This window comes from Ambystoma mexicanum, chromosome 2p (assembly GCF_040938575.1).
Source record: "Ambystoma mexicanum isolate Mex_15411 chromosome 2p, UKY_AmexF1_1, whole genome shotgun sequence".
Classification (NCBI taxonomy): domain Eukaryota; kingdom Metazoa; phylum Chordata; class Amphibia; order Caudata; family Ambystomatidae; genus Ambystoma; species Ambystoma mexicanum.
Genome location: NC_090923.1, coordinates 769494722 through 769513112, shown reverse-complemented (window position 1 = coordinate 769513112; position 18391 = coordinate 769494722). Strand labels below are relative to the sequence as shown.

Below are 18391 nucleotides of genomic sequence, written 5' to 3'. Positions count from 1 at the left end.
CATGCCCCCTCATCCCAAGCGCATATATAGAAGAACAGCAGGAAGAACAAGGAGCGCACTTATCATTTGAACCAGGCCCCAGCGCACCCATGGGTGACAAATATGCTGAAACACACCCACTTCACCAAAAGTGCAACTTCCATGCTACATTAGAATCAATGCTGCAATATCAGAATCTACAAACACAAAAATCCCTCTTTAAAGGCTTGCAAATGCCTATATGAACTAACATGGTCTAAATGCACAGTGTAAAGCCATGTTTCAGGAAAATTACAGCCAAGTTCATTTCCCTCACTGAACACTGGCTGCAGAAGCCTTCAGCAAAACATCCGACCTGTCAAGGCCACACATTTAAGATAAGATTGCTTTCTGCAGACAGACATTTTTTAATTATCCACAAATGCGAATAAATCACGGCAACCCAGTGTGCTTTTTTTTCTTTCCGGGAAAGAAAGACATTTTCTCAAGCACTCGCACAACATTTGAAACATAAATTGTAACAAGAATGGCGCAGCCCAGCGCCCAGAGCCCAGGTGCGAACTGCTTGTTCAGCTAAAAAGTTATGGGAACAAGGTCATATTGCAACAAGTTAGAATTAGGTAATGGGGGCTGGCAGAGCTAAATCAACCCACTGACGCAAAAGGTTAATATCCAATTGTCAGTTTCACTATAAGGGCTACATAGGTAACCTACCACTTAGCAGCCAATAGCAGGAGGAGATAGGTTTCTGGGAGCTGATCCAATTCTGTGAGGTCAGCCTGCAGTGTGATTACAAAGCTGGCTTGCAAGCCAGCCCCGGGTGAGACGGCGCCTGAACTCGCGATGTGCACGATGCTCTGTGTTTTTTTTTTCTTTTTTGCTGCCCAGAAATAAATGCAGTTTGAAACATGCTGCTGCCTGCTTGGGACTCTGTTGCATTTCTGGGGGCCATATGGGAGGTGTTGGGGTCTCCCATAGATGGTGAGGGTATGGCTGCTGGCCCCCACTGCCCTGGTGGGGGTCCAGCTTCTCCCCAACAGCTGGATGGGCGACTGCGAGTAACAGAAGCATGGATGAGCGTCGGGCGGATACAGGAGTTCGCAGGTAAGAGTCTATTAATGATGTTCTTTTTCTCCCCTGCAGGCTCATTGCTCTGATGATTGCTGGTATCAAGGACACTGGGCACGGCAAGTGTTACGCTGCAGGCTGCAGAATAACGCGAAGCGTGTTCTGTTGCTTGGGTGTGGTTTAAATAGCCTCCCAGCAAAGTAGTCCAGGTAAAGTACTCCCGGCTACCACACCCAAAACATTATACCGCACAGTCTAGTTTTAGGGAACTAGATTGTGTGGGTGCCTCCATGTTGGCTGCAGGCCCAAGGAAAGGTCGTCCCCTTCAATGATGTTCCTTATACTGAATATGAGCCTGGCGCCAAAGGCACCAGTACTGACTCCAAGAGAGTCTTGGAAGGTAGTGCAAGGCTCCCAAGGCCCTAATGGAACCCCGAACCCTGACCTTACATGTGGACATGCCAGTGGGGGTTTTGGTAAAGGGTTGTGACAGTACCTTTGACCTCACAGCAGGGTTCTGGAAGGTTTGCCTAACTGATCAAGCAAAGGAGAAGTCAGCATTGTCCACTACAGTGGGGCACTATCAGTTCATTATTAGGGCCCTTGGGTTAAAAATGCCTCCAACACCTTCAGAGGATGGTAAGCGAGATACTGTCAGGACTAGAAGACTGCAGTTGCCTACTTAGATGATGTTTCACTGTTCGGTCACACCTGGGAAGACCCTCTAAAACATCTGAAACAGGTGCTTCCATCCTTGCAGGTGGCTGACTTGTCTATCAAGTACTACATTCACCAGATTGCTAAGGGAACTGTTAATTAGTTAGGATACCAAGTGGGTGATGAAAAGAAACAACCTCTCCAGGCCAAGTTCCAGGCAGTGATGCATTGAGATATCCTGACTAACCAGGCTCAGGTAAGCACCTTCTTGGGTCTCACAGAATAGAAAAGGCCTCTTATCAAGGGATATGGGACATGTTGTGCTTCCCCTGAATGATGTCCATTATAAGAAGTTTCCAAAGAAAGCCACCTGCACCTGTGCGTGTCAGACATGCTACCAGAGCTTGAGGAATGGACTGTGAAAGCCCCCAGTTATGAAGATAGTGCATTGTGACAGCAATTATTCTTTCAGACGGATGTCTGTGAATTAAGAATTGGTACAGCCCTGACACATCTGAACTCCACGAGGGTAGAGAAACCTTGTGTATACCTTAGTAGGCGCTTGACCTAGCATAACTGACCAACAATCAAAACATCAAACAACATCAATCAAAAGGGGCATTTGGAGTAGTTTGGCCAGTATGGAAGTTCTCATACTCCAAACAGACTACAGACCTCTTATGTGGTTTATGACCCAGCAGGGAAGAATCATCACAAGTTATTGGGCTGGGCCATGTCCATATAGGGACTGGGCATGGACACCCAACAGAGTCCTGGGCCAGCATTCCAATGCACATGGCCTTAGTAGGCATTTTAGCCTAGAGGATAAGCCAGACCCATTTTGGGTGGGGGCGTGTGAAGGATTACCATCTGCCAACAGTGTAAGAGCACTGTTTATTTTCGACTTTTGTTAATAATAAAATGAGTTAGGGTAATTTAATCTCAGAAAGGGTGGTCTGAAAACCTGACCCCCATTTCAACAAACTCCATGCCAAAAGCATAGTCTCCAGTGGCAAAGAGCAGATTCATTCAGGGTTCACAGGTACCCTGTCTGAAAGCTGGGTTAACAACCAAGTTACTTCAGCACAGATACTGCATTTACTGACCCTCTGATCCAAAACCACATGATTATGATAAACTAACATCACCATGATAGTTTACACCTAACTATAACCTGATTTGGGCTATGGAGGATGCTAATTCAAATACTTATTAAAGCCACATCTGATCTGTGACATACATATGTCAACCCTGTGAGTCCAGCCAGAATAGGTTGTGTGTGATCTCCCTAGACTGGCTGTCGTTCCTGCAACCAGCAGGACGAAAGCCTTTAGGAATTGCCTCTTTGTTGATCTTTGTGAGGTCAGGTAACACCTCTCCTCAACAAAGCAGCCCTCAACAGGGGCTACACTGGGAAAAAGGAATTAAATAGCACAACCCTCTTAATGGATTGCTATTCGATGATGGAGGTGGAGGAGGGTGGACTAGTATTTTTTTCTGGATTTCAGGGTTAGGTGGTGATGAGGTATGTGCGCAGATATGCTTCCCTCATGCTTACTCTCACCGAAATCTGCAACACAGGTCTGTGGGGAAAGCACTGGGAATGGGTAGCAAACGTGACAGGGCACAAACCCAAAATTATAGATGGGAAACTTCAACAATGGCATGAAATTCAGCTCAGTGTTCAGTGTGACATCTTAGACCACACGAGGATCATTGTCAATGTGGCTCGAAAAAACCCATTGGAAAATATATCTGTAGTTGATAGTTACCCATTTAAAATATATATATATTTTACCTTAATTCACAATTCATTCAGCAATGAATGTTTGAGTATACAAGGTATCTGGTTGGTGCTATATATTATTTTTCACCACCCACATCTTTAAGCTCCAAGCAGACAATCAATGTTATTACCCATAACAAACATTATACCTTAGACTTGCCTTGTCCTAGTATATGGACATAAATATCGTTAATAATCTCTCTTTTGTTTTCCAAGAGCACAAGGCCAATCAATTTCACATTGATACAATGTATTCCTAAAATATTCACTCCCCCTCTATATTACATATAAAAAGAAAACACACAGCTTCACATCTATTTTCCAAGCTGAAACTACTTTACCCTTTGACCTATCCCCAGAAAATCTAGATGAGTTTGTTTAGGCCTACAAATCTACCCTATTTACTACTTCTGGCCATGCTCCCTCCAATAATCAACCCCCTTAGAATCTGTGCCCTACACAATTGTTGGTTCAATTTGGAATGACCCTCTATGGACACCAAAAGTAGAGTCATTGTACAAAGATGGTGTAAACTACCTTCACCACCTGTTTCCTGAAATGCAAGCTACCCATAAAATCACCATCATCCTTGCCAAGAAATATTTTCTTTCAAGTAAATGCATCACAGTAAAATCGATTGATCAATCAAAAAATACATATAGCTTCTAAAAACAAATCCCAATAGGAATGATTGCACGCAAGTTTAAAATTCAACAAAACTCAGATAAAATAAATTGTTGATCAGACATTTTGGCACTGAAAACTCATTCCAATATGAAGTGCAGTCATGGAAAACAAATCACACAATTCAATAAAACTCATGTGAACGTCCTTACTCAGTGCTGGGATGCTCAGTCTCAGAGTGTGAGAGCATAAACTAAAGACCCATTCCTAGGCATCATCTCCTCACTCTTCTATGTAATGTATATATAGGCAGTACAAGCAAAGGGAGAATCTCAATTGTGTCCTGGAAACTGTACAAGCTTAGCCCATCTCCTTCTCCAGCCACAGAGAGTACCACTAAGCTATCTTTCACAGTGCAGCATGGCTCCAGTGCTTGAGCCGTTGCTCTCATGTTTCTTGCTCTGAAAAGGGGCGTTTGTATTATTTCCGTAAACCTAAATATGTGGGGTCACATTAATCTCAAATGGACCACAGATTCCCTTTGAGATGGACATGCAAAACAAGTATGTTCAGAGCTTCTATTCCATTTATGGTGCAAATATGCGAGGGGGAGAATACCGAAACAAAGTTTGATACTAAGGCTTCTCATAGGCTTGGTAGTGATATTATCCAAATCATTTTCGTAGCTTAGCTCTTTCTTAATTGTCCAATAGTTACTGAGCTGTGCTAGTAAACGAATAGAATCTCAGTACCTCAGTCACAGCCTTATCTTGATAGGCTTTGTCAATGAGCATTTTAGTATTTCTGCCTGCACGCTGCGGAGTTTCCCAGCAATCAAGTCATCTTAAGCTTAGTAATTCATGTTTCAAGTGCAAGTACCATGGAAGAGAGGGCCCACCGCCTTCTACAAGGACATCCTGGAGGGCTCTCTATATTTATGCCACTCGGGGGGTGGTCCAAATTCTTAAACAGAAGAACACTGCCTTAATTTTACACAGGGAGTCTATCCTTGGCATGTTCGTCTCTAGGAAAACGGGCAGGTTGGGTGCACTAATAGGGAGCCCTAATATACTCTTGTTCAACTTGTTTTCTGCAACTGATAATTTGCTGCAGTTGTTGTGCCCCCATAGCTCAGCTCCATACAAGGCTGCCTGCCTTGACTGGAGCTTATATACTTCAAGGGTTACACTGCAGGATCCACGCCCAAACTCGGTTGTGAATCTCGCTAGCACACCATAAACCTAACTAACGAAACACTTGCCCTAGCGACTTGTGTACTCAATTTACAATCTTCTGTGACTATAAGCCCTAAATATTTCTTTTAAATGAAATATTGTATGTATCTTTTTTATTTTGTTTGTTAAAGGTTACTTGTTAACCGATTAACAATAAAGAAACACAATAATATAAGCCCTAAATAATCATAGGTACCTACCTGGTCAATTGCTTGATCATTTAGCATCAGTCCAGGTCCCATTGTCCTCTTCACCCTTGCACCCCTCAACCCCAAATCCTTAGTCTTTGTAACATTTATAGTTAAGCCAATAGCAGAACAAACATTTTCAAAAATAGCAAACGGATGTTTTAGCCCCATTGGTGTGAGTGAAAGCGAAACAGTGCTGTCTGCATACAACAAGACTGGGAATTTGTCTCCGGCCAAGCTGGGGAAAATGTTTTTTTAATCTTCGCAAATTGAGGCTGCTGTTCACTCCAACAAGTTTTTTTCATGATTCTCAGCAACTATCCGCAACGAACAGAGATGTAGGAGCTAAGAAACCCCCGCTTTCACAACGTTATATATCGAATGTACCAAATGGGAGTTGTTCAGAGCACTCAAGATAGGAATACCCCGTCCGGCCAGTGCCATTACTTTAATTAAGTGCATTGCGTTCATGTCTGCAGATATGGCAGTGTAAGTGACTAAAGAGCTGACATGCTACGCAAGAGCAATTTATAGAGTGAACAGTTCCTATTAATTTAGAACTGGGTGAAGAAACTAAATTGCTTGATGCTGTGAAAGAAGTGTTAGCTGCAGGTTTTCATCTGCACTGCATTTGTGATGCAACCCACCCAAAACATAGTGTTGAAGAAACTAAAATCTAATGAACATCCCCTGATGAATGTTCGACCAGCGTGGAGTTAGGAACAGAAACATGTTGGGAATCTATTGTAGAGACACTTTATAAGTGCTTGAGTTTACATTATCGTCATCTGTGTCTATGTCATGTTCCATTCTAGGTCGCGGTGGTTGCCGCAGATACGGCTACGCCGCCATTGAAGCGTTCCATCACGTTTTGAGGCTTATGTTTGCAACGTTCTAGTCTTTCCCCACCGTGGCCGCGCTGGGAGTACTTCCTTTCAGTATTCCCAGCGGTCGGCGTGTTGCAACCGTCCTGCCAGCCTTTCTCGCTTTGCGGTTAAGACGCTAGTTTTCTCACTCCTACTGTACCGAAGCTCCTTTCTCTCCTCTCTATTTTCGCTCCTCTTGCTTTCCCCATCGCTGCTTTCTCAGCTCGCCCATCCTCTCCATTTCTATTTCTATTCTCACTCTCTCTCTCTCTCTCTTGCTCAGTCCTTTTCCATACCTTGCTTTCTGTTCGTGTTCCACTCTGGGAACTCTTCCTCATTACCAGTCTCTCTCTCTTCCTCGTTACAACTCTCTGCAGTCATACTTGTGGGATGTTTTTACCCATGCATCCAAGCCCTACCACAAAACTGTGCATTACTGGCATTGAAAACATCATGATGGACAGAACTCCCCAGAAAGTGCACAGGGAAACATGAAGAATTGGCTGCCACCCATTTTTGCCTATGTTGTGAGCACAGGAGGGCACTGCCTAAAACCACCATTGGGCTACACACACAGTAGCCTGAAACCATTGGGAATGGCAATGCTGATTGCCAAAAGCAACCCAGAGCTGTTGGGAATTCATTTTCTTGATGTCAAAAATTTGCTAAAATCATGGCTCACAAGACCACTCTAAAGATTCAACCTTCCAACCTTCTTGTGGGGTGTTCCACATCACCACTCTACTGTAAGGATTCCCATCAAAACAATGTTAAGCAAGGATCATATACTATCAAGTAAAATCCCCTTTTTGAAATGGAATTATTCAAGACAACTCCTAAAAAAAAATAGGAGCAGTACCGGCATTGGACACTAACCAGTGCTAGCGGTCTAAACTCTGACAGGAGAGCTGTCTTGCAAAACTGTGCATTGATCAGAAGGAGTCTTATTTAATGAAAAGTTCAAAGACATGCCTTTCCTGAGAACTCTTAACACCCCAGAGACCCACACCAGGAGGCAGGATATCACATGGCCCTGTTCATTGAGAGGGAGGGGACTTCCCTGCAGCCTGCTTGACCCAACACAATAGACCCTTTCAATTGAATGGAGTATGCTGATTTGGGTGTGGACTGTAAACAGAGCTCTGCCTGAAAGGAGAGACATGTGATCCCTGACTCCCCCAGTTCCTAGGGGCGGGCCAGACAGGACTGTGGATTCATATTGCAGCAAATATATGTTTAAGTTAAATGCTTCTAAAATCGTGTATTAAGCTCACAGAAATGTACAATTTGGGGATCCTGAAAATGAAAAATGCCCTCACGATTTGAGCCCAAATTCCACTTTATACGGTGTTCTGGGACCGAACCCCGCTATTTATTAATATTGCAGCCACTGTGTTTAGGATAGAGACATAGTAATTTCCAGTAATATGCTCAGGGAAGTGGTGCAGGTCTGTGTAAAATTTGAGGAAAAACCAATGTGGTGAAAGTCACTAAAAAGCACAAAATGTTGCCATTTGTGAACCCAGGCTCTGAGAGGGGTCAGAGTAAGGCGAGAGTGTATCTTAAATTAAACTGTGAAATGTGTATGTAATTTCAACGACGTGTGTATCTGGGAAACCTGTTAGTTATGAAAAATTAATTTTCTAAGTAAAAGCAAAGGGGCGTTTCTTCAATAGACTGTAAGACTCTGACTCACTCTGGCACACTATCCCTTCTCAAATCAGGTCACAGAGATTCCTTGACCTATCAAATCATGACAGGGTTGGGCATGCAGAATGAGCTGCCCACCCACTTTCAAAACACATAAAAAGAGACTGCTTGGACAGACAAGAGATTCACTTTCCACTTTCTTGCAGAGCATTTTGACGGACAACTTCACATCCAGATTCCAGACTTTACATCCAGAGATCCAGAACTTAGACTCCAGATAGACTACAGAACTTAAAGCAAAGGCCTAACCCACAAGCTGAGAACTCTTCTCAGCAGGCCTTCAGAATCCATCAATCCAACCAAACTATTCTACAGCTGGGCGAGCTGTTGGATTCTTTGCCAAGAACTTTTGCCAGAACCGGTAGCAGACCCAGAAAGCAGTTCTGTATCTAGAGAGACAGACCAGATCGCTGTGAGCAGAACCAGAGATCCAGACCAGACCAGCAGAGCAGAGCTGACCCAGATAGCTGTGACTTCAGAACCAACCTCCCGGAGTCCAGTCCCAACCTGACCAGACCAGACCCTGATGGCCTATTTCAAATTTATAGTATGAGTACCCAGCCAGAACTGTGCAAAACCAATCTCTTAGTTTAAAATAGTTTAAAATAATCTAATTCAAACTATTTTAACCTATTAGAACTGCATTGTAAGGAATCGTGTGTCTATTCTGTGAGTTCACAGCTGCAAAACTGTCATCTGTCATTCTGAAACTGTAATTATTTTCTGAAAATCTACATTCACGAAATCGTCCGATTTGCGATTTGGCTCAAATTTCTTCACTTGTCTAAATAGCAGCTTCTTGCTTTCCTGTGTTGAAATTCGTTTGCAACCTGATAATCATTCATAGAGCATTGCTAAAGTGATCCCGAACTAATACAAAGTAGCTATCACCCACCCTGAATCTCTTATAGGGAATTAAAATCATTTTTAGCATATTTTTCCCTTCTTTGCATCCCACATCTAAAGTACTTTTGCCTGTGTTCAAAATCATACCTGTTTTCCTCTAAGCTCGCTGGGGGGAACTGGAACTTTGTATTGCATTTTGTTTGTATTCCTGAAAATTGTGTGCTCTGCTTCCATCTCCTTATATTGCATAGGGGGGGGACTGTATTGCCATCAGGGGAAAAGTGAACATATTATCTCTTGTGAAACCCTATCAGTTATTTCTGTACTGCATTCTTTCCATGATTGTTTTTCCTTGAAACCATAAAAGCATTCTCAGTTACCTTATCCTCCCCATACTAACTCTTAAGTAATTAAATCTGTGTGCTCGTGTAACATCATCCATTGTTGATCACTGTCATATTCTTAAGTGTGATATCAAATATTAATTTATTATAAAAGTGTGATATATATATATTGTTTAATTTTTCCAATAAATCTTTTAAATTGCAAAACAAACCTACTTCTTGGCTCAGTGAGGTCAGGGGGATTCAAAGAGAGGGGCGTTATATAAGGGTTTATCATCCAGAGTATAACTTGTCATAAAAATATATAAATAAGGGCTTCTCTTGGGCGTCCCAGACGAGGCACTGACTTAGTGGGATTGCTGAATTGGAGTCACTTGACATACTCCTTACCTTCTTTGTATACCTACCTCCAGTATGTGCCTCAATCACATGGTACTCAGGCTGCTGCTTACATTGTTTACAACTCATCGTATTGCTGTGTATTCCCTGCCCATTCCACTATGGCCAGCAACGATCGGATCAACCAGGGTTTTTTTTCTGGCCAAGGGCTTTTTCCCCCTGTATTGCCTGTTCCCGGGACTGAAGTCGTGGTGTGGTCCAGCATTAGATTCACTGTGGCTTCTACCCGTGTCAGGTCACTTGCTTCAAAGAAGGAGAAGGACTATCTGGCCCACCGGCAAGGCATTGAAGAGACAGACTCTGATTCCCCAGGTGAGGAGAGTGGTGCTTTGAGTGGAGAGGTTGGATCCCTAGACTTAGGTCTGCAAGACCCCCCCCAGAGTGGATATTGGACAGTCTATTGCATCGCCTTATGTTGATGCATTTTTTATCTTGTTGATGTGATATTGTATTGAGCTTTGTGACTATATGGTTTTTTTAATCAACTGACATATGAATTAATAAATTGAATTATTTTACAATCTATATTTGTTTAGGGTTACTATGTCAATTTTTTCAGGACTATTAATATTGAGAGAGCTAGGGCTCCAGCAGCTCCTATGAGAGACCTATTATGAATTTGGAGTATCTATCTCTCTTCATATATGTAGATTTAGGTCTACTCCTGACCACAGAGATAGGTTGGCCCTGGTTAGGAGTCAATGTGTGGGGTTGCTGATTTACCTGTTTTAGGTACACAGTCCAGACCAATAACATACAATTAATGGAAACATGATAAAACAAGCAGCAATATAAAACCTTGCACCTGGATAGGAAGAGAAGAGTTAACATTGTATATGAAACAATGTATGTTTAATGTTTGCAATGCGTTTTCTTATATTCCATGCTTTCCTCAAATAGTCTGACTGACCCGGGGCAAAAATCAGAAGTTTGGCACATAACAAGAACATAAGCGCCGGACGCCACTGAGTAAAATTAGCTTCTCTCAAGAGTGGGATAATGGTTTGTTTCCTGATGTCATGATAACACGAGTAAAACAAGACAAAGTGTACAAGGTCTTCTTTCACAGCCCCACTACATGGACATGCCAAATTCTGCCCATACCCCAGCCAGTTCTTCATTGTATCTCTCAACAGCAGTAAATTAAAGCGCGCCCTTGTCAGTGCACACCGATTCACCTGTTTGTCACTATGCGTCAAATAGGGCTGAATGATGTCGAGCTTCGTAAGAGACAAGTATGGCCTATTACACTCAGCAGAGAGGCCAATGGATTCTCGTTTTATTAAGCGAAGTGAGCAAAAAGCACTCTTATATAGTTACCTGCCTCGTATTGGGTTCACTGTAACCACGAACTACAGGAGGGCTGTCTTATTTTTCTCCCTGTGTTTCATGTAACTAAGTAAGCCTTACGGGTAACAGTGCCACGATGCCCGAGGGCTGCTTTGTGCGCTTTATAAATTAATACATTAATAAATTAATTAAATAAATGTACTTTGCTACCCGCTATTTCAAAAATGTGAGCCGGAAATTGTACATTTGGGGCATTGACCTGTCTCACACACTCAGAAATTAATTTTAGCCATGGTATTTTTTGTCCATAGGGACCTCGCATTAGGGATCTAATAATTTTGTGTGTCACCAAGGCTCTCGGATTTGACCAAATACCCAGCCAGTGCAAAAACGGTGCTTCATGCCAGTCATCACCAATCTGAGTTTTTTTTCCCAGTTCTGAGCGCACAGCGTAGTTGGGGGCGGAACTGGGGAGACCCAACCATTTTTTCAGAAAGTTGTTCTCAGTGACTTCAATGGCCAAAGTGTTGAAATATACCTGAATTTCCTTATGTAATATTCAGTACTTAAAGACACATTCATCATTTATTTAAACAAAGTGTTTGACATAGGCTACTGGTGCTCCCACTGAAGACTCACAAAGTTGGTGGCCCCCACTCACCACCATATCAGGTATGGAATCAATATACACATGAGGCGAATTGCATTTTGGGCACGTTACTACTAAGATTGAAGGAAAAGTTGCATATGAGCAACGTTTTAAGTGTTGCTTAAGTTTGAGCGTGAAATGTAATTCACTGATATAAATTCATATGCCTGATGGTGGCATTAGACTACATTTTTGAATTAACTTTAACATGTGCATTAACAGCATATTTAAAGAAAAATAATAATAATTTAATTAATTCATGACTGTTTCCTTTAATTTTCTGATAACAGTTGGGCATTCCATAACACTGTGATTGTCAGGCTGCTGTTTAGGATTGATTAATGGTCTTGATTAAATATGTATAACAGTATTGTACACCAACCAAGTGCTTGAAGCATGTGTAGACAGTGCCATATTTTAGCCCAGAAAGCACACTTAAATTAAGTAAATCAAGTTGGAGTTTAGTTTGTACCAATGTTTTAGCTAATGTCGATTAACTAGTTGTTATTAAAAGGCACAGCCATTGTCCCTGTGCCATAGATGGGCAGGACACCAGCATGTGACTTATGCTTCCTTGACACGCATAAGCCACACAATTTTGGAAATATGCACAATGGGCAAAACTGCATTCCACAAGAGAGCTGGGCATGTTGCTTGTGGGTTATACATCGGCCCACTTGCCAGTGTCTTCCACTCTCTGCTCATCTGCAAACATAAACAATATTTCATGAATCACCCGCACGTGGTAAGGTGCATTTGTGAGTCAAATGGCGTTCAATGGCAAAAGTTCAAGCAATATTTCGAGCCACAGCAGTGAATTTTACCTGTGGAAAAGGGGATCAAGGCTTCTCTCTTCAACAAATCACCTTTTTCATCCAAGAAGCGCATGGGGTCGAATTGCTCTGGGTCACGGAAATGCTGTGGATCCAACAACACAGTGTGAAGCAATGGGAACACGTTGGTACCCTGAAAAACAAACAGGCATCTGATTTCGATTTGATTTGAGTTTGTGATTTATAGCTCAGTCTGAAAAAAATATTTCCTTTGGGCCCAACAAAATAAGTAACTGCCAGTGCCGTGGGAAGATAAGCTTAACGAATAAAAACATGTTTAATACTCCACCAAACCAAATATGATTTAGAAGAAGACGAGCAACTGAAAGGCAAGGATTTCTGTATCATTTCCAGAAACATTTCTTAGCGCGTGATTAACAGTTTGCATTATGCCTTTCTAGCAAATTACCTCAAACTCACATCAACTCACAACAGACACATGACCACTTTGCCCACTTAACACATTATAGAAACTTTACAGTACTTCATATTTTCCAGTATCTGCAGAACCCACATATCATGTCTGATTTCTAAAAACGTCTCTTAGCAAATCAATGCCTGCCATTAACTACCCTCTTACAGTAGGTTCTAAATTGCAGCTAACAGGGGAGGCGAGTGCTCCCTTTGGCCAATGTTCCAGGGTCTCGAATGGGCATTGAGGCTAACACCAAAGGTGGTCACAGCCGTAATCACTCTGTCCCTCCCTAAGGCAGTGCCTGAATTTGGCTTGCAGGCTGGCTGGGAATCGTTTGGGAATGCTGAACTGCTAACCAAACCCCCCTGTCAGCCTCCAAACCCTCCTGTCAGCCTCCATGGACTTCTCAATCTTCAGTTCTGTTCTGGCATTCTCCCAGTTTGGGAATTGTGCATAACGGAAGAACATTTCCTGACAAAGCAAATCATAATTAACAGATAATGCTACTTAATGTTGTGATCCATCATGTCATACTCCATGGCATTATGTATTTATTATGTTTATTTATTTATATAAATCACTATTACCATTGATAACAGAGCAGAGGATATGGGTTCTTTGCAATGGGATGAGAGAATGTGACTTGAAGACCAGAAGTTGCGGAGCAAAGTGCAACTATAACCCAGGGATGAGGACAGGACATAATGACATAGAAGCGGGATGGTGGAAGAAGTGCTGAATTAGGGATGGGGGGGCGACGGAAAGTGCTGTGAAGTTGTCCATGAAAGTTAGGGAGAGAGTAAAACATGATGATACAATAGCGTACAGTGATAGTAAAAAATGTTATTCAGAAAGAGGGAGAGCTTTGTGGTTGGAATTAAATAGAGTTAAATATGGGGTAGTTTGGAGTGGGAGAGGAAGAGTATTCCAGAGTAGGGGAGCGAAGAGAGATAGAGCAGAAATGAGAGGGTTTTACGGGGATAGAATCATGTCATGGAGTTCAGCGAGAATGATCATAACGGGTGAGGCGGAGAGTAGGGACTGAGATGTGCAGATAAGTAGGGTGGTGCGAGTACATGAACAGTTGTGAAGATGATAAGATATTTCTGCTGCCCATAGTTTTATAGATAGTCAGCCAATCTGGCAATGGGCAGAGGAAGTAGAGGTAAAGCGAGGTAGGTTGTAACGTGTGTGAACTGCAAAGTTGATGACCTTTCCATAGGTGAAAAAGCATAGTTGGGAAAGCCATAGAGGAAACTGGCACAGTATTCAGACCCTGAAAGGACTAAGGAAGTGATTAGTTATTTAGCAGTATTGAAAAGAAGGTGACAGATTTTTCTCTGATGTTGAGAAGGTTGAATCTGGCTTGGTTGAAGATGATTCCAAGATCAAAAGTGGGGGCGGAGTTTGGAAGTTAATCAGGAGAGAAGAGAATAAGAGGGAGAGACGAAGAGATAGCCTGTTTGGCTGGGAAGTAGAAAACCTTAGTCTTAGTGGAGTTGAGCATGAGTGAGTGAAATGCCATCCAATATTTGATGGTGGAGAGACAGTTTGAAATGTATGACAACCGTTTGTCAGAAAAGGAGTGAAAGAAGAAGAAGATCTGGGTGTCGTCAGCGAAGAGTTGACAGAAGAAGACATAACAGGGGATCAGGGCTCCAAGAGCTGAAGTATAGAAAGTGAAGAGAAGTGGACCAAGGGCAGATCCTTGGGGAACTCCAACTGTAAGGGGGCTGAGTGGGGAGGTAAGGTGTATATGCCTTGTTATGACGCTGCAACATACTCCATTATTCATCATTCAGGATGCAATGTTATAGGTCATGTTATGATATGCAATGCAAAACAATGGCATGTCATGCCATACTATGATGAAGTCATTTCACCCACAGCTGCAAGGGCAAGACAGAAAAATCTGAGGCATGGGGCAGCACGCTGAGTGATGTAACACCTGAATGTGGTAAGTAGTGGTATGTAGGGGTATGCCCCACTGCTCTTCAAGTCAACCAACCACTGAGAATAAAGAGCAAGAGAGCAATTGCATTCTTAAGCTTTCTGTAGGGGGACCCCATTGCCAGTTTTGAAAACTTTAGGATAAATACATATGGCAGTAGAAGTAGTAAATAGAACTGACCATCTTTATTCAGAATATATAAATTCCATAAAGAAACAACAAAATGTCATATAAATAAAAACAATAAAAGATATACAAAAATAAGGTCAAGGCTCCAATAAATATGTACTCAGTAATACATACTAGAATGAACATGCACATGTCAAAGTATCAATCACAGCCAGTAGATAACATTTAAATAGAAATATAAACAGTGCTTACTATGGCACTGAGACCCTGTGCTCCCTATTCTCATTAAAACTGGGATAACATGTTCCAGGGACCATCATCTTCTAAAGTCATTCACCAGCAGAGGTAAAAATAGGCCACTCGACACTTTCTAAAACAAACAATCTTTAAAAGAGGGATTCAATATTTCCAGCTTGGATGGTCACACGAAGGGAAATAGATCACACCTTGCATATTGGCCTCTATTGAGATATCACACTTGCAATGAGGTTCCTTCTGATTTTTCAACTGCATTCTATTAACTGCAAAGGGAAGCTGATTAAATTGTAATTGTGTTATTAGCTTCCTTAGCACTTTATTGAAGACACAAAACAGATAAAATGTGTTACTAAAAGTTAAATGCATGAATTGCAGTATGCCTTAACTTTTACTTTGATGTCTTTGTTTAGTTCTTCCTAGATAAAGAGCTTCTTCTTAGAGAGATGTAAAATTGCTTTATTTTGGGTTGGCAGAACAGAGAGTGGATTCTTAGCCAGGATATAGTATCCTAAGGCGTGCAGGGCTTGGTTAAGGTACCAAACCCATCTAGTTTTGACCCTTTTCTCTAGCTTAAGTAAGTCTGTTAAGATCATTTTATTTAAGACAACCTTGTCATAGGTGCAGATCGAGAGCCACAAGAAAATGGGGGATATATGCTGTTGATCGGTTAGTGGTGTAATGCCGCTTTCACAATATTGCCCTACAAGCTGTCCACTAGCTCCTAGTGAATGCAAGGATCAAAATCAAAGCCCTCTTAATCATCCACAAGACTTTCTGGGGCCTTGGACCATGCTACATTGAACTTTTCCTTACTAAATTCTGCCCGGCTAGAGTCCTTCGGTCCTCCAGCTCTAACTCTCTGCAGGTCAGACACAAGAGTGGGTGGTAGATTGTGTTCTTCGTCAGGTGCCTCCCTCTGGAATGACCTCTGGAATGACCTCCCTGTCCCTCTCAGACTTGAGCCTGATCTCTTTAAGTTCTGGAAGCTTCTCAAGAGCGTCCTATCCTATTCTCCCCCTCCTTCCTTCTCCCCCTTCCTTTCTAATGCCCCCGCTTATACCTCTAGCTGCCTGGTCCCTTCTGAATACTACAGTGGCCAGGCCCCCCTTCGGCCAGTTAGCCTCACTACCCAGAACTTGCCTTCGGGTACCACTCCTGAACAGACTACTGACTCTGGTTCACCCCACCTAGCACTTGCCCCTCAGACCCTGTAGCACTTACCCAGCATCTGCCCCCTTCCTTCCTCATCCCCTCTTCCACTCCCTTACACTCGCCCTGCCCTTCCACCACCACCCGCACTTCATTGCTGCACTTGCACGATCCGAATATCACAATGCCTCGAATAACTTCTTATTGTTTTTATTCTCCTCTGTCCCCTCCCCCTTTCGTCTTGTGGTGCTTGGAAACACGTTATGATATGATATGATATGATATGATATGATATGGTATTTGTAACACGCCTATACACAAGTGTTTCAAGGCGCGACGAGGCAGGGAGGGGGGTACAAGGGGAGACAGAAAACGATCCTACTAGGCCAGGTGTCATTCAGATCGCGCAAGTGCAGGGGTAGGGGAGGGGAAAAGTGCAAGGGGAAGGGGAGGGGGGAAGTGCAGTACAAGGTAAGAGGCGTACGTAATAAATAAATAAATAGGCCCAGCTGGTGGCAAGTGTGAGGTAAGTGCAGAACAAGTGCTGGGGGACGGGGGGCTGTAGGGATACAGAGACAGACCCGCAGTGCAAAGGGGTTCCAGGGCATCAGTGCAAGTGGAGAGTGGCAGGGCCCAGGACCGAGGCCGTTTAGAGTGGTCCAATTGCAGGATCAGTGCAGCTACAGTGAAAATTAATTAGCCGCTCAGCAGGGGAGAGGGAGAGGGAAAGCAGAAGCAAAGAGGAAGGTTTTGAGGTGCTTCCGGAACCGGAGATGGTTCTCCTCAAGTTTCAGGGAGGCAGGAAGGCTGTTCCAGAGGGAGGCCCCTGCCGCGGAGAGAGATCTACCCCCAGCTCGTTGCTTCGAGAAGCGGCTAACCCTGAGGGAGTTGGAGGCGGATGAGCGAAGGGCTCGGGAAGGAAGATATTTGGGAAGAGAGAGTTGAAGGTATTTAGGACCCAGGCCCCAGAAGGCCTTGTGGACAATGCAGAGGGTTTTGAACTTTATCCTCGCAGCCACTGGGAGCCAGTGTAGAGATTGCAGTCCTGGAGAGATACGGTCCCTGGGCTTGAGGCCAAGGACAAGTCTCGCAGTTCTGTTCTGGATGAGTTGCAGAGGGCGGAGAGTGGAGGCAGGCAGATTAAGATAGAGGCTGTTACAGTAGTCCAGCTTCGAGAGAACCAGGGCTCGGGAGACAGTGAGCTTCTGGGGGAAGGAGCGGAAGGGAAGAATACCTCTGAGGAGGTGCAGCTGGTAGTGTGACCTCTTGGCGACGTCAGAAATATGAGGAGAGAAGGAGAGTGTGGAGTCAAAGATGACCCCAAGGTTTTTTGCCTTGCAGGTAGGAGCAGGGAGGTTGCCAAGGGAGGCAGGCCAGAGAGCTACAGGGAAGGAGGGAGTGGGAGTACCGATGAGTAGAATCTCAGTCTTACTGGCATTAAGGCAGAGGTCATTGGCAGCACACCATTCTTGGATAGCAGACAGACAGTCAGAGATGAGGGAAGGAGAGGGGGAGGCTGAGGGTAGCCTGAAAATGAGCTGGGTATCGTCCGCATAGCACTGGAAATTAGGGCAGAGAGCGGCGATGCGGTGGGCAAGGAGTGCCAGATACTGGTTGAACAGCCAGGGAGAGAGATTAGATCCCTGGGGGACACCACAGGTGGAGAAAAAGATGTCGGAGAGGAAGGACCCCAGTTGGACCTGGGAGGGTCGATTTGAAAGGAAAGAGGTCAACCACGCCAGAGCCTGACCAGTGATACCCAGGTTTTCCCGGAGACGGTTGAGCAGGATGGCATGGTTGACAGTGTCAAAGGCAGAGGAGAGATCGAGCAGAATGAGAACACACGGAGTGTTGGAATCAAGGTTCAAGAGCAGGTCTTCACGGATGTTCAGGAGAGCAGTTTCCGTGCTTCTGGCAGCTCTGAGGCCAGATTGATGGTCATGAAGACTACCAACAGATTCAGCATGGAGGTTAAGCTGGGAGATGGCCAGTTTCTCCAGGAGCTTGCCCAGGAA

At 43.6% G+C, this 18391-nt stretch overlaps 1 protein-coding gene across 2 annotated transcripts in view; it reads right to left on the bottom strand.

Moving 5' to 3' along the window:
- Positions 1-18391, bottom strand: part of LOC138566773 (cytochrome P450 2G1-like) — an 899512-nt gene that overhangs the window by 46884 nt on the left and 834237 nt on the right. For both annotated transcript variants that reach the window (XM_069644420.1, XM_069644421.1), the window contains one exon: positions 12466-12607. In XM_069644420.1, coding sequence (XP_069500521.1) covers positions 12466-12607 — 142 coding nt within the window. The remainder of the gene's footprint in view (positions 1-12465; positions 12608-18391) is intronic.